General features: G+C 45.8%; 1 protein-coding gene across 1 annotated transcript in view; it reads left to right on the top strand.

Moving 5' to 3' along the window:
- Window positions 1-63: 63 nt before the first annotated feature.
- The window catches only part of FNTB (farnesyltransferase, CAAX box, subunit beta), a 76,830-nt gene continuing 62,862 nt past the window's right edge, over window positions 64-14,031 (top strand). The window contains exons 1-2 of the mRNA XM_037031366.1: window positions 64-236; window positions 12,485-12,835. Coding sequence (XP_036887261.1) covers window positions 12,692-12,835 — 144 coding nt within the window. The 5' untranslated portion in view covers window positions 64-236; window positions 12,485-12,691. The remainder of the gene's footprint in view (window positions 237-12,484; window positions 12,836-14,031) is intronic.

The following is a 14,031-nucleotide window of genomic DNA, read 5'->3' as shown; positions in this document are numbered from 1 at the left end:
CCCGCCCGCCCCTTCCCCTGCGCCGCCGCCCGGAGAGGGGGCGGGGTGCGCGCGCGGGAGAGCCGCGACCCCACCGCGCGGGCGAGGCGGCTGCGCGCTCCCCTCCCGCAGGGAGCACGGCCCGGGAGGGGCCTCCCTCCCTCTGAACTCCTTCTCGACCCCCTTCCAACCCCTTTTTGACGGGAACCAAACCCCGTGGGAAACATTTTTGTTTTTTCTGCGGACATTCCGAATGGGTGAGTTGGCGTGAGCTCCCATCAAGCCCACCTCTACCAAACTCGGCTTTTGGGTTTCATCTTTTCTCCCCTTATCCCATCCCGAACCCGTCAACAGGCCAGTTCCGCCTCCCCCGACCGCCCCCCGCCCCCCCAACACCCCGCCCTTCAGAAGCTTGGTGGTGGTGGAGGGGGCGGGGGCGCAGTGGGTGGTTGCCACCTGGGTTCTTCCCAGGGCGAAGGCCTTGATCAGGGTCTGGATTCAAACAGCCATCTACTCTTGAAGCCGGGATCTCCAGGATCGCTGGAGAGTGTTACTGGAATTCTCCCTCTGCCTTCTGGCCTCCCCATAACCCTGGGTGACTGCGTCTGCCCTCCCCTGTCCTCCCCATCCCAGTTTCTCTTTAATCAGGGAGAATTGCTGCCCTTCACCAGGTTGAAAAGCTACATGATCATAAACACATTTCCACATGCAAAATCCTTTGGAAATGTTGTGCAGGCAAAAGTCTCTGTTTTGGGTCTGAGCCGCTTAGGGTAGGCGCTCAGGATTTCAGTACATTATTTCAAACCACTAAGTATTTCTGTTAGTGTACACAATGGCACCGAAGAATGAATGGGCCTCCTTCAAGACCTAATTTACTACCGTTGAATGTGTTAACACTTCTGAGAGGCAAATAAATATTCTCTGGAGTCTAGAAAATTGCTTGTTCCTAAGAATGAGTATTAGGGGAGTCTAGCCCATTAGATCTTTAAAAAGTGATGGAAGTGTGTGTGTGTTTGGGTGTGACTGTTTTCAGGCTGAGTACTGAATGGAGAGTGTGCTTTTCAGGAGTGGGTCAAGGAAAGCAGTAAGTCCATTTACTTGAATAATTGTATTTCAGGCAAAGTGTCTAAATTTATAATAAAGAGGAAAGATTCTGAACCCGATAGCTACTTTGATTACATTAAAAGTGAAGCAAACTGACCCTCTGAATTCCGTTAAGATTCCCTGGTGTGTTTCTCTTCTCTGGATTTACACTGGGTCTTTGGTGCTCGCTGAGGGCTCTGCCGTCAGGTGTCCCTGGGTCGTGTCCCAGCTCCTCCACTGATGAGCTGTACAACCTTGAGCATGTCATAGAACCCCTGTGCCTCAGTTTCCTTGTCTGTAAAATTAGGATGTCCTCACAGGATTGTTGGAAAATGTGTGGAAGGGATTTCACACAGTACTTGACACAGTAGTCAGTAAATGCTGGGGTGGGGAGGGCACCCAGCATTGTTACCCCCTGTGCACACGTGGGTGGTGGAGGGATGTTTTCCAGGACTCAGGCCTGTCCTGCTGTGGTTTTCCTCCACAGAACACACACAGTGCAGAGTGCAGGTCACTGCAGTGACCCCACCTGGGCACTGCAGTGGCCTTCCCATGGATGGGCCCTGTAATGATGGATGCTCTCCACAGGCCTTGCTGGGGCCGTTCATGGCTCACTGATTGCGTCCGTCTGGGGGGCCAGGAAAGCAGTTGCAACAGGTGAATTCTTAGTCCAGGAAAGAACTTCACTTTGAAGGAAATGATTTTCCCCAGGCAAGGCAGGAAAGGAAGTAAGGTTTCCTGAACAAATCCAGGGAAATAAATGCCCAGACTCATGAACAATGGAGGACATTTCATCCTGCTGGACTCGTCTCCAATGCAGCAGCTTACATTGCTTAAGAAAGTAGGGGAGGCTCCAGAAGAGAGCGTGGAAGCTCCACGCTTTTTCCCCAGGCCTTGACCCAATGCATTTCTTCTGTCTGGCTGTTTGTGATCTATTATATATATAAAGAAGCAGTCTAGAAGCCCAGACTTTTAGATTTCCATTATCATCCTGGCTCAACTACTTGAAAGATGTGTCTGCAGAGCTGTCATACAGATACCTCCTTTTCTCGTGTGTGTGCGTGTGCTCACGTGTGTATACACCCGTGAGGTGTTGGAGCTGAGAATTTGGGACAGTGTTAGCAAAAGAACCACATAACTACTAGAGACAAAAAAAAGTTTGCTTTCACCAGGGTCTTTGTCAAGAAAATGCCTAGTTCTATCCCCTTCCCTCAGTCACTCAGTGGGACAGTTTGGCATTCTCTCCGGTTGAGGTCAGCTTGGCCTGGAGCAGATTTCAGCAGAAATGGGCGATATCTGAGGAATGGTTGCTGGAGGTCTCACAAGAGTCTCCAAATTACATTATTTTCATTCTTTTAGCAGGGACACAAGCGCTCACCCCTGCTCCCTGCCACCCCCAGCTAAGCCACACTGAGCATGCTCCTAGCGAAGGCATCACTGTGGGATCTGCCTTAGCAACAGCTGAATAAGTAGAAAGATGAACCGATAGGCTGCTCACTGCCGAGACTCAACGCAGGTTGCCCGTGGACTCCTCATGAGCAAAACCCGGTGCCTCCTCTAGACTCACGCCCACGTTTCCCACTCTGGGTGGCTGTAAGCGATGTCCTCACCTTGCAGAAAGATTTCCACCTTCTAGTATTAGACGAAACAGCACAGACTCCCAGCATCATCATCTCAATACTGTCCCCCGTTCACATTCTTTTTCTTTTCTATCTCTGATATGTAGAGAAAGGGGCAAAGAGACTCTGAAATGACAAGGAAAGGGGAGAGGGCAAGTTGTCGGACAGTTGTGCATAGTGGGGTTGGGGGCCAGAGAAGACAACCCCGATGGTAATTTGTGTTCACGCAGAATGACCCACCGGGCCATTTCAGGTTGTCGCTGGTGCTCTGGCCCCCACCTTCCTGGCTGTGTTAGTTTGCTCAGGCTCCCTTAACAAGGTGCCATAGACTGGGTAGCCGAAACAGTAGAGATTTTTTTCTCTCACAGTTCTGTAGGCTAGGAATCCACGATCAAGGTGTCAGCAGGGTTGGTTTCTTCTGGGTCCTCTCCCCCTATACCTGCCATCTTAGGTTCACCTTTCCTTCATGTTCAATTGTTATGTGCCTGCCTGTGTCCGAATCTCCTCTTCTTAGGGGGACACCAGTCACATTGGATTAGGGCCCACCCATATGATCTCACTTTACTTTCATTACCTCTTTAAAGACCCTAATGCCAAAAATACCTTCAGTCACATTCTGAGGTATTAGGGGTTAGGACTTCAATATAAGAATTCGGGGGGGGGGGCATACAATGCAGCCTATGATGAGGAACAAATCCAGGAGCCACAGCAGATATTTCCCATGTACAAATAGTTTTTAGAATGATTTTATTCTCTCAGAACAGGAAATGAAAGTTGTGTCTTTCTGTGGCTTTTTGGTGGGTGGTCTAGACTGTCAATGTGGACGTTTTGTGATGGGGAAGCCTCAGAAGAGATACTTTTCTTTATGAGACTGGAGCTGAGAGACGTGACTAGCAAGCACGGACCAAGCAATGTTTGTTGTATTGAACTTTTATTGTCAAAGTTATCTTTTGGGAGACAAAATACAACATGAAGTTAGGAATCTTTGCACAATGAGTCATTGTATTAATTAAGGTGATGCTAGTTACTGTAACAGACAAACCCCTGCCTCTCAGGTTTTCACACTGTTAAGATGTATTTCCCTCTCATGTGAAGTCTAGTGGGTAGCAAGGAGATGGGGGTGGGGGTGTGTAGCTTTGTTCTCCCAAGTCATTTAGGCTCCCAGGGTGGCAGAGACTCTGCAACAAGATTCACACTGTGGGACTCATTTTAAAAGCCAGACATTGCCCTTCGTTAGAGCTGACATGCAAGATGGTTGACGAGGAACGCCCCCCAAACAACAGTCAGGAAACACCACATCCGAGGTCCCTCACACATCAAGACTGCAGGCTTTCTCTTTTAACCGAGTATGTCCCTAGGGCCCCCTCCAAGACTGGCTTGTAGAAAGCAGGGAAGAGGGGCTCTGTAGGGAAGATGAAAGTTTGGGGCACAGCACAGTGGGTGGGAAGTTAACCCTGTAGTCCCAAGTTAGCAAGCTTCAAAATGGCTTTTTACAAGGGGTGGTATCATACACATTTGAAAGAGGTCACAATATTTGTCCAGAAAAATCATTTGAATCTGTAAAGGGATTAAGCCATCCGTCCAGTGGAACAAAACACTGAAGATCTATCTCCTTGTTAACTGAGATTTTTTTAACTTTCAGATCACAAGGCATGAATTTCTTTGGACTATGAAGGACTGCCCTAGGCATTGAACTTCTGCTGGCAGAGGAGAAGAGAGGAGATAGAGGGTGGAAGAGAAGGTGTTAAAGGGCCATGCCTGAATGTGCAGTGCATCACTTCTGCCCACACGTTCCATTGGCCAGCGCCCAGTCACAACACCCTGCCTAAATGCAGGGGGCACTGCTGGGCAGCCACTGCCCAGCTGCAACAACCCCGCTACGGACGGGGAGCAGAACTCTAATGGACGGACAGCCAGCACTTCTGACATATAAGTAGGAGTTGTGTGGTGGCTCTTAGCCCTACCTGTGTATCAGCATCCCTGGGGGGGGGCTTTGCAAAACTACATGTGCCTGGGCCTCAGCCCCACAGATTCTAATTCTGTAGGCCTGGACTAGTATTGGGGAAAATCTTTGTTTTTTAAAAAATATTCTTATTTTATTTTCTTTTTAGAGAGAGAGGAAGGGAGGGAGAGGAACACTGATGTGTGAGAATCATCAATCGGTTGCCTCTTGTGCGCCCCCAGTTGGGGACCTGGCCTGCAACCCAGGCATGTGCCCCTGCAGGGAATCAAACCGGCAATGGGCAAGGCAACTATTTGCTTCACAGGCACTCAGTCTGCTGAGCCACACCTGCCAGAGCAAAATCTGTATTTTTAAAGGCACAGCCTGGGTTGAGAGTTACTGGTATCCTCTGGAGTATCCATTCCTGGCATTACCTCTCAACAAATTTTAGTCATTTCTCAGATTTTTCAGTGTGAGCAATGCTGTTTACCTGGCTTCAATTTTGTATCTGCTGGTAAGATAGTTCTCACCATTCTAAACCTCAACCAGGACTGAGAGTCAATACTTTGGTATGGGTTTTCAATAGTAGAGTATATGGAATGATTAGTAGTATCCATGTGATTAACTTTATATCAATATATGACACAGTAAAACAATGCATTGTGTGTAATTGATAGTTTTATGACATAGTTGTTCTTGGTGCCATAGAGTCACTGTCCTCAGAAAGCCATTTGGGGGGGATTTTTATGAGTTTGTCTGGGCTGACATTGATGACATGCTTGTATCTCAAGTGCTCCCCTAGGTGCCATTTCTTTGAGTCATTTTGAAACTTTTTGCATTTGTGTGTGTGTGTGTGTGCACCACAGGAAATAAGAATGAAAAAAATAGAATTTCACAATTTCCAAATTATAATTTAATCCTTTAAAAATTATTACCAGAGAAGATTCCTCCTATTGAAAGTGTTACTAAAGCAAAATACTGTATATTAAAAGACTGTCCTCATTAAATAGATTAAAATGAATTAATCCTGCCCTATTATTCCCGCTGCATCTGTGTAAGTATTGTCTTGTTTTGCTTGTATTTATGCATGAGTATTATTTTATATTTTTATTTATTTTATGTATTTATTTTATATTGATATTGTGTCTGTTTTTATTACTAGTGAGCTCCTGAATGGGGAAGGCTAATATTATATTCATTGTTGTTATCTTCTAAAGGATGTTACACCAACCAGTGCTCAAGTGTTTATACAGCAACTGAAAATTATTTAACTTAATGCCCATTGTGTATGTACCAGAGAATAAGCAATGAATAATATAAAAATCCCTGCCCTGAGAGCTTACATCCTAGTGGGGGAAGTCAGAGAGTTAACACAATAAATGCCTAATATACCAGGTGTGGCAGCTGCTGTCGGTGCTGTGGAGGGAAATGAAGCGGGAGAGCGGGGCAGAGTACTCAGCACGGGGAGCATGTTTCAGTCTTGCGTGAGGCGGTCAGGAAAGGCTTCAAGAAAAAGGACTCTGAGTTGGACTAAGGACTTTGAGTAAAGACGACCAGAAGTGAGAAGGTGAGCCCTGCCTGAACCTGGGGCAGAGCACTGCAGAGGAGGGAATCAGGAGCACACATGCTGTGAGGCTGGTGGGAGCCTGGAGCATGCACAGAACAGCAAGGAGGCCTCTGTGCGTGGGCAGAGTCAGCAGGAAAGCATAAGAATGGGCTCCCTCCCTGAGGCCTTTGAGTGAAGGCATGGCTTACACTGAAAAAAGTGCAGCTGGTTTTTGAGTTTGTATTGGGCTCACTGGGGACAAGAGTGGAAAACAGGAAGAACAGTTGAGAGATGAACGTAAAATCCAAGTAACGGATGATGGTGACTTGGACCAGGACACTAGCAGTGGATCGGTAAGCAGTGGCCAGATTCTGCATATATTTTCAACAGGATGCATGGGGCGTGAGAGAAAGAGACATTAAGGATGGTTCCAAGATATTTGGAGTTAAATGGAAGGAGGAAGTTGACATAGTTGAGTATGGAAACCAGCAGCTCTGTTGTGGCCACGCTAAGTTTGAGATGCCTTTTCGACCTCCAAGTGGAAGTGCAAGGAGGGTATTAGATACAAACTCTGGAGTTCAGGGGAAAGATCCAGGATGGAGAAACAAAGGAGGGAATTGTCAGCCTGCTGGTGGTGTTTAAAACACTGAGACTGCCTGGGCTTGTAGGCAAATGACTGTAGACAGAGGACCCTGGGCTGCTCTGAAGTTAAGGTGTTGGAGAGATGAAGAAATAGCAAAAGCCAGAACTAGACACTCCAGGAGGTATTTCAAGAAGAATAGCATGATCAACCATGTGAAATGTTGCCAGGGAGTCGACTAGGAAGATGAGATGAGGACTGAGAACCAGCCCTTGGATTTCACCATATGGAGTTCAACAGGGACTTCACGAGAACTGATGGGGAAGCCAGGCTGGAGCGGATCCATGAGACCGTTGGAGAAAAGGAAATGGAGACACTGGTAGGGAGGAAATGAAATGAGTAATGGGGAGGTAGCTGGAGGAGGAGTGGAATCATGAGGGTTAAAAATGCCCCCCGCCCCCGGCCAAGAATGGAGAAGAAGCCTATTTGAAAGTGATGGGAGTGATCAAGTATAGGGACAATGTGGTGTTTTGGAAAAGGCGAGGGAAATGGTGGAATAAAGTCTTGGGGTGGGACATGATGGAAGGGGAGGAGGGGGGAGGGCTGGCCTCAGGTAGGAGCTGGGAAGTGATTGTGTCTGGGTTGGTGAAAGAGCAACTATACAGGAGAACATTAATTATCTAGTGGGATAATAGATGGTTTCTTTCCATTTTTCAAACTTTCCAAGATATGCATTGCATAGTTCCACAAGATATTAAAAGAAACAATTCATGATGACATTATGGTCTCCCGAGAGTTACTGCAGTGAGAGCAGTTTTGAAGCTGGCTTTATAGGCTTACACTAGGGTCAGAAGCGACCTCTAGTGGTTCATTTAGGCCATTAATTTTTTTTTTTTTTTTTTTTACTGTTGATGGGAGGACAAAATAGCACTATCCATATAATTTTGTATCATTTTGAAATATACTTTATTGACTACACCATTACAGTTGTTCTAATTCCCCCTTTATTTCCCTCCACCCTGCACACCCCTCCCACACCATTCCCCTCCCCTTAGTGTATGACTACGTGTCTCAAGTTCTTTAGATTCTATATTTCCCACACTATTCTTGCCCTCCCCCCTATCTATTTTCTACCTACCGTCTATGTTACTTATTCTCTGTACCTTCTCCCCCCTTCTCCTCCTCCCACTCCCCTGTTGCTAACCCTCCATGTGATCTTCATTTCTTTGGTTCCACTCCTGATCTAGCTGTCCTCTTAGTTTTTGTTTTAGGTGTGGTTGTTAATAACTGTGAGTTTGCTGTCCTTTCACTGTTCATATTTTTTATCTTCTTTTTCTTAGATAAGTTCCTTTAACATTTCATATAATAAGGGCTTGGTGATGGTGAACTCCTTGAACTTGATCTTATCTGAAAAGCACTTTATCTGCCCATGCATTCTAATTGAAAACTTTGCTGGATAGAGCAATCTTGGATGTAGGTCTTTGGATTTCATGAGTTGGAATACTTCTTTCCAGCCCCTTCTTGCCTGTAAGATCTCTTTTGAGAAATCAGCTGACAGTCTGATGGGTGCTCCTTTGTAGTGACTGTCCCCTTATCTCTTGCTGCTTCTAGGATTCTCTCCTTCATTTTGGTCTTGGCTAATGTAATTATGATGTGCCTTGGTGTGTTCCTTCTTGGGTCCAACTTCTTTGGGACTCTCTGAGCTTCCTGGATTTCCTGGAAGTCTATTTCCTTTGCCAGACTGGGGAAGTTCTCCTTTATTATTTGTTCAAATAAGTTTTCCACTTGTCGCTCTTCCTCTTCCCCTTCTGGTACCCCCCCTATAACTTGGAGGTTGGAATGTTTAAAGATGACATATAGGTTCCTAAGCCTCTCCTCATTTTTTTAAATTCTTGTTTCTTCATACTTTTCTGTTTGGCCATTTTTTTCTTCCTTATCGTCCACTCCCTTGATTTGAGTCCCAGTTTCCTTTCCATCACTATTGGTTTCCTGTGCATTTCTGTTCATTTCAATTAGTTTAGCCTTAATTTGTTCCTCTAATTTGTGACTAAAATCGACCAGTTCAGTGAGCATCCTGATCACCAGTATTTTGAACTGTGCATCTGATAGTTTGGCTATTTCTTGGTCACTTAGAGTTATTGGCTCTAGGGCTTTGAGTTCTTCTTGAGCCATGATATTTTGGTCTGTTCGTGCCTATTACATATGAGGGGCAGAGCCCTAGATGTTCACCAGGGCGGGGCAACTCAGTCGTGATGCTGTATGTGGGGGTGGGGTCAGAGAGGGGCATTGGCAGTCCCCTCTGCTGCTTCCGGCCACTGGGGCCTTTGACGTCTGTCTCACTGCTCGCTCCTTTGCCTGGTTTATCTGCTCGCGAATGTGTGACCACAGTCAGCCTGCCGCCTTGCGCTCTCACTGGGTCCTCCCGTTGCTACCCCACGCCTGGGATCCGCCAACGGCTGCCTGCGCGCCTGGGCCGGTCTGGCGGATCTTTCCTGCCTGATCCCACTCAGCCGCTGGTTCCGCCCCTCTTACTGGTCTGGCTGAACAGTTGGTTGTTGGACTTCCGTATAGTTCAATTTCCTGTGTTTTGGTTGCGTTTTTGTTACTAAACTTTGTTGTCTTTAAACTTGGTTGTGCGAGGAGGCACAGTGTTTCCACCTATACCTCCATCTTGGCCGGAAGTCAATTTTGTATCATTTTTTAAAAAAACAATTATAATTCACAGTGTAATTCAGGAAACTATCAGGAATTTTAGTAAAATATCCCCCAATCATCTACAGTCCAGGCTGGAGTTGCTATGAGTTATCATTGCTGAAACTTTCTCCTGTAAGTTCCTCACTCTCTGCCACGCAGCCAATGACTGTGTTCATTCTGCTTCTTCAACCAATGGTTTTATTAAACCCAGAAGGACAATTGGTGGGCCACTGTCGATCCAGCACTGAACAGTCTTCTTGGTGCTACATAGAACACAAATTCCTCACTTTTTTCATTCCTTGTTTCACCTGATTTTTGGTTGTCGCTGGGCTTTTTCTGCCTGGGATGGACCATCACTCTGGGTTAGTTTAACTCTTTTCCTCATGCGAACCTTTACTGACCTTCCAGATTGCCTGTAGTCCCCTCTATTATGCAATCTCAATGCCCTGTGCTTCTTTCTCCCTCTTGCCATTTCCCTCAATTAAATAGTTCTGTAATGATTTGTAATGGTTGTTTTTTCTGGTAAACCATGAGACCCATAAGAGCTGAAACTGTGTCTGGCCTGTCCACCACTGTCTCCTCAGCACTTAGCTCAGTGCCCAGCACATAATGGGTACTCAATTGAAAATTAAAAATTTCAATATTTACTGAATGAACAGACTCTATACTGCAGGTGACCCTAGGCATGCCCTCATTAATATCTTTCAGACCCCACCCCCAGAGGAGATGGCATTTCAGAAATGGATTTCTATTTGAATACAATTTACAGTTGCTTTAAGAACACCTGTGATATAGATGTAACAATTTGTTACAAAATGCTTCCAGCTGCTCTTTCAATAGCTCAGTTTAAATTTCTAGCCAGCAAAGTAACTCTTTACGAAGAAGGCTGAATCCTTCCATACGGCCTGGACTTCTGTTATACAGCTCTTTTTCTAAAAGAGAACTAAGGAAAAGACAGTAGGTTGCCAATACAGAGGGGAGTATAGTGAAGCCGAATTAGTGATCCTAACCCACACAGTCTCACTTATTCTCAGACTTCATAACATTCTGCCACCTCCAGGGCTTAACTTGACATTAGTACCACTAAAATGGCATAGGTGTTCAGAAGGAGTCACCCCAAGGTACACCTGTGTGGTATTATTTTGAGCTAAGGGTAACTGTGACCTGGAGGGCTCAAGAGAAACTTCTGTCCCCCACCCCTTTAAGTACCTAGAAAAATCCGAATTAGGAGGCTTGCTCATAATAAGAGATGACTGAGAGTAACCTTTCTAAAAAATGTATCTATATAGCAGGAAAAACTACTAATTACTGAACATCTGCTCTTCTTGTCCAGCAATGACCCTTTGAAGCCCCACGACACCTTGCCTCATACTTAGCTCAGAATGCCACACATGGCCCATTTTAACTGTCTAAATCTCTTCTGTGAGGTTCCCACATGTACATATGTAATTAAATTGGTCATTTTCTTTTGTTAATCTGTCTCAATTTAATGATTAGATCAGCTGAAAAAATCATAAGTAAAGTTTCTTCCTCCCTCACAATGGACATGGCTTGAGGCCTTTAGGCCACCCTGGCCTCATCCTTAGAATCTTCATGAGTGCTTCTTTTTGACACCAGACTCTGGGACCAGGGGAATGGCTGGTTGTGCAATATCACACCACCATTCCCTGGGCCCTAGACATGTGACTTGGAAATGAGTGAGAACAGATGAAGGTGTTCTGATAAAGAAACGGAGCTTGTGTCCAAGTCTATGTGGGAAGTCCCTTATCTCATCCTCTCCCAACCCCCAACAACTCCCACGCTCTGAACAGTTTAATGTCTTGGTATTAGATTTTGGGGGTCGTCCTTTTGATGTGGGCCCTGATTCTTTTCTGTTGCTTGTCCAAAGGTACTAGGGGTTTCCCAATGTCACAACTTCAAGTTATTTTTATGGAGGTGTATATGATTAACCCCATTCAATAGGGTTTCTAAAATTCTGAATACCTTCAGAGTAAATGTCAGAATTATTATTAACACATATATGTCTATTTTTGGCACATTGCCTCTACCTTGCTGTTTCTTCCTCTTGAGCTCTTCACATGGATGGCTCCTTGTCATCCTTCAGGTCTCAGCTTACATGCCACTTATGTGAAGAGGTTTGGCCTCACCACCTATTCTAGTTAGTCCCCTCCTACTTTAATTTCTCATAGACCTTGTTTTCCTCAATACCATTTGTCACAAGTCTTCCTATAGTTATGTATTCATTCACTTAATTCTGTCTATTCCACTACACTGTAAGTTTACCAAGGGCAGGGACCTTGTTTGTTCTTTTCACTTCTCTGTTCCCAGGACCTAGCACAGTGCCTGACATGTAGTAGGTGCTCCATAAAACAAATAGATAAATGGCCCTGGCTGGTGTAGCTCAGTGGATTGAGCACGGGCCTGTGAACCAAACAATTGCGGTTCGATTCCCAGTCAGGGCACATGCTTGGGTTGCAGGCCAGTTCCCGGCAGGGGACACATGAGAGGCAAGGATACATTAATATTTCTCTCCCTCTCTCCTTCCCTTCCCCTCTAAAGGTAAATAAAATCTTTAAAAAAAGAATTAAAAATAGATAAATGAATGAATATTGCCTTTGTTTTTTCAGTTACACTCATTCCTTGTATTGAATTTTAGTTCCTGCTACTGCACTGTAACCCCCAAGGGAATAGGAGAGATTTACAATGCCCCTTCCCTTCCTCACTGAGTCCTGAGATGGCAGTTCCTTTGTTGAGAAGCTGCTGGCTTCTCCTGGGGAGGCTGTCACGGACCCAAAGGTGCACAATAATTCTGTTAGTAATAGCGTAACTGAGGCAATCAGGAAGGAGAGCTGTCAGAAATGCTTTCAAAGTTACAATCACTGGGTTCTTGGGCATCCGAACTACAGCTTATAATTAAGTGAGAATGTGCAGAATGTTGAAGTGTGTGTATATTCTTTCGCCTAACGAACCGAGGTATCCTCCACCGCCTCTCAAAGTAAATTCAGAAGCATTGTACACATCTTTCCTTCTTTGCCCTCCAGGAAGTTGAGCCTCTTGCAGCAGCAACTCTAACCAGTCGGGGGCGGCAGCATCTCGGTAACTCCCTGAAGATTCGTAGGTTGGAGATTCGCGTTCACAATCTTTTTGACTCTAACCGTTCGCCGTAGCTCCTTAACCCGCTCGAGTTTCAATGCGCGTTGTTGTTGGACGAAGCTGAGCCCAATACACCACCCGCTGCTCTACTGATCATGGCTTCTCCGAGTTCCTTCACCTGCTACTGCCCTCCATCTTCCTCTCCTGTCTGGTCAGAGTCGCTGTACTCTCTAAGGCCTGAGCACGCGAGGGAGCGGTTGCAAGACGACTCAGTGGAAACAGTCACGTCCATAGAACAGGTGAGATGACAGGACTAGGTGAGGCTTGTGCGCGGGGTCTTCTGGGAGTGAGAGTCCCATCCGGTGGGCCGCCCGTATGTGGAACTTATCGCGGAACTACGACTCCCACAGTGCAGCGCGGAGCCTCCTTCCTGGGATGGTCTGGGCGCCTGGGCTTGGTCTGGGGAGTGGAGCGTTTGTGGGGAGGGGTCGTTGTCAGGGGCTTGGCGGAAAGACAGTACCTGGGTCCCTCCGACTTAGGAAGCAGAGAGAATCATGTTCTGTGCTTGGAGGTCACAAGCAATTCGGGTGGGTCAGACAGCCCACTCCATTCTGCCGGGACATTGGGAGGTTCTCGGATGGGTAGTACACTTTCCCCACCTTACCTGTACTTTTCGAGTGGAAGAGAAGCGGCCAGAGTGAGGACGTGCCATTTCGCGATCTGTTTAATTTCTGACCTCCAGTGCCAGTTTTGAGGCCTGCCTCGTGTGTGGTCATTTTAGTAGTCATTCAATCATTTGAGTACCAGCAGTGTGTTGGACACAATGTTCAACTCTGGACATGCAGAGAAATAAAACAGTGTCCGACCATGAGCATGGCACAGCCTACTTGGGGAAGACAGACAGGAAAACAATATAGTTTGGGAAGTGTTTACAATAAAAGTATAAAATTTGGACTCCTTGTGATTCACTGAGTCATCGAAGTAAGACTGGAACTATTGGTTTGAAAACTGTTTAAGGAATGAGTGGTGAACTATAGTTTTGTTTTTCTTCTCATTCCCCAACTGTTCCCGAGTTATTGTGGAAATGTTTACCCATCTGTCAGCAGGAGAAGTGGCCAGGGTGATACTTCTTAGTACTTATAAGTAAACATCAGGCTACTGACTAAAATAAGATCTTTTGGTAAAATCCATCTCAGGCTTAATCTTGGAGGGACCTGCTTGGACTTTCATATCTGAAATTGAGAGCCTCCTCTGAGGCAAAATTATAGGTTGTTATATGGTGTATTGTGGCTATCGGTGTAATTATAAATTAGTTAAAACAAAAGCAAAGGCTTGACCAACTACACAGTTATACATGTAGAAGCAGAGAGAATGTTAATACAGGAGATTTATGCTTCAGGGACCTTGGAGTAGAAAAGGAAACATTTATCTTTTTAATCTAGCTCCCCCAGGTTAGTTAGACCACCAGTGTGTCCTTTTACAGAAGTCTTTTACA

This window comes from Sturnira hondurensis, unplaced genomic scaffold (genome assembly GCF_014824575.4).
Source record: "Sturnira hondurensis isolate 20B ecotype Veracruz unplaced genomic scaffold, ASM1482457v3 Scaffold0021143, whole genome shotgun sequence".
NCBI lineage: Eukaryota > Metazoa > Chordata > Mammalia > Chiroptera > Phyllostomidae > Sturnira > Sturnira hondurensis.
This window is presented reverse-complemented; position numbering and strand designations above follow the sequence as displayed.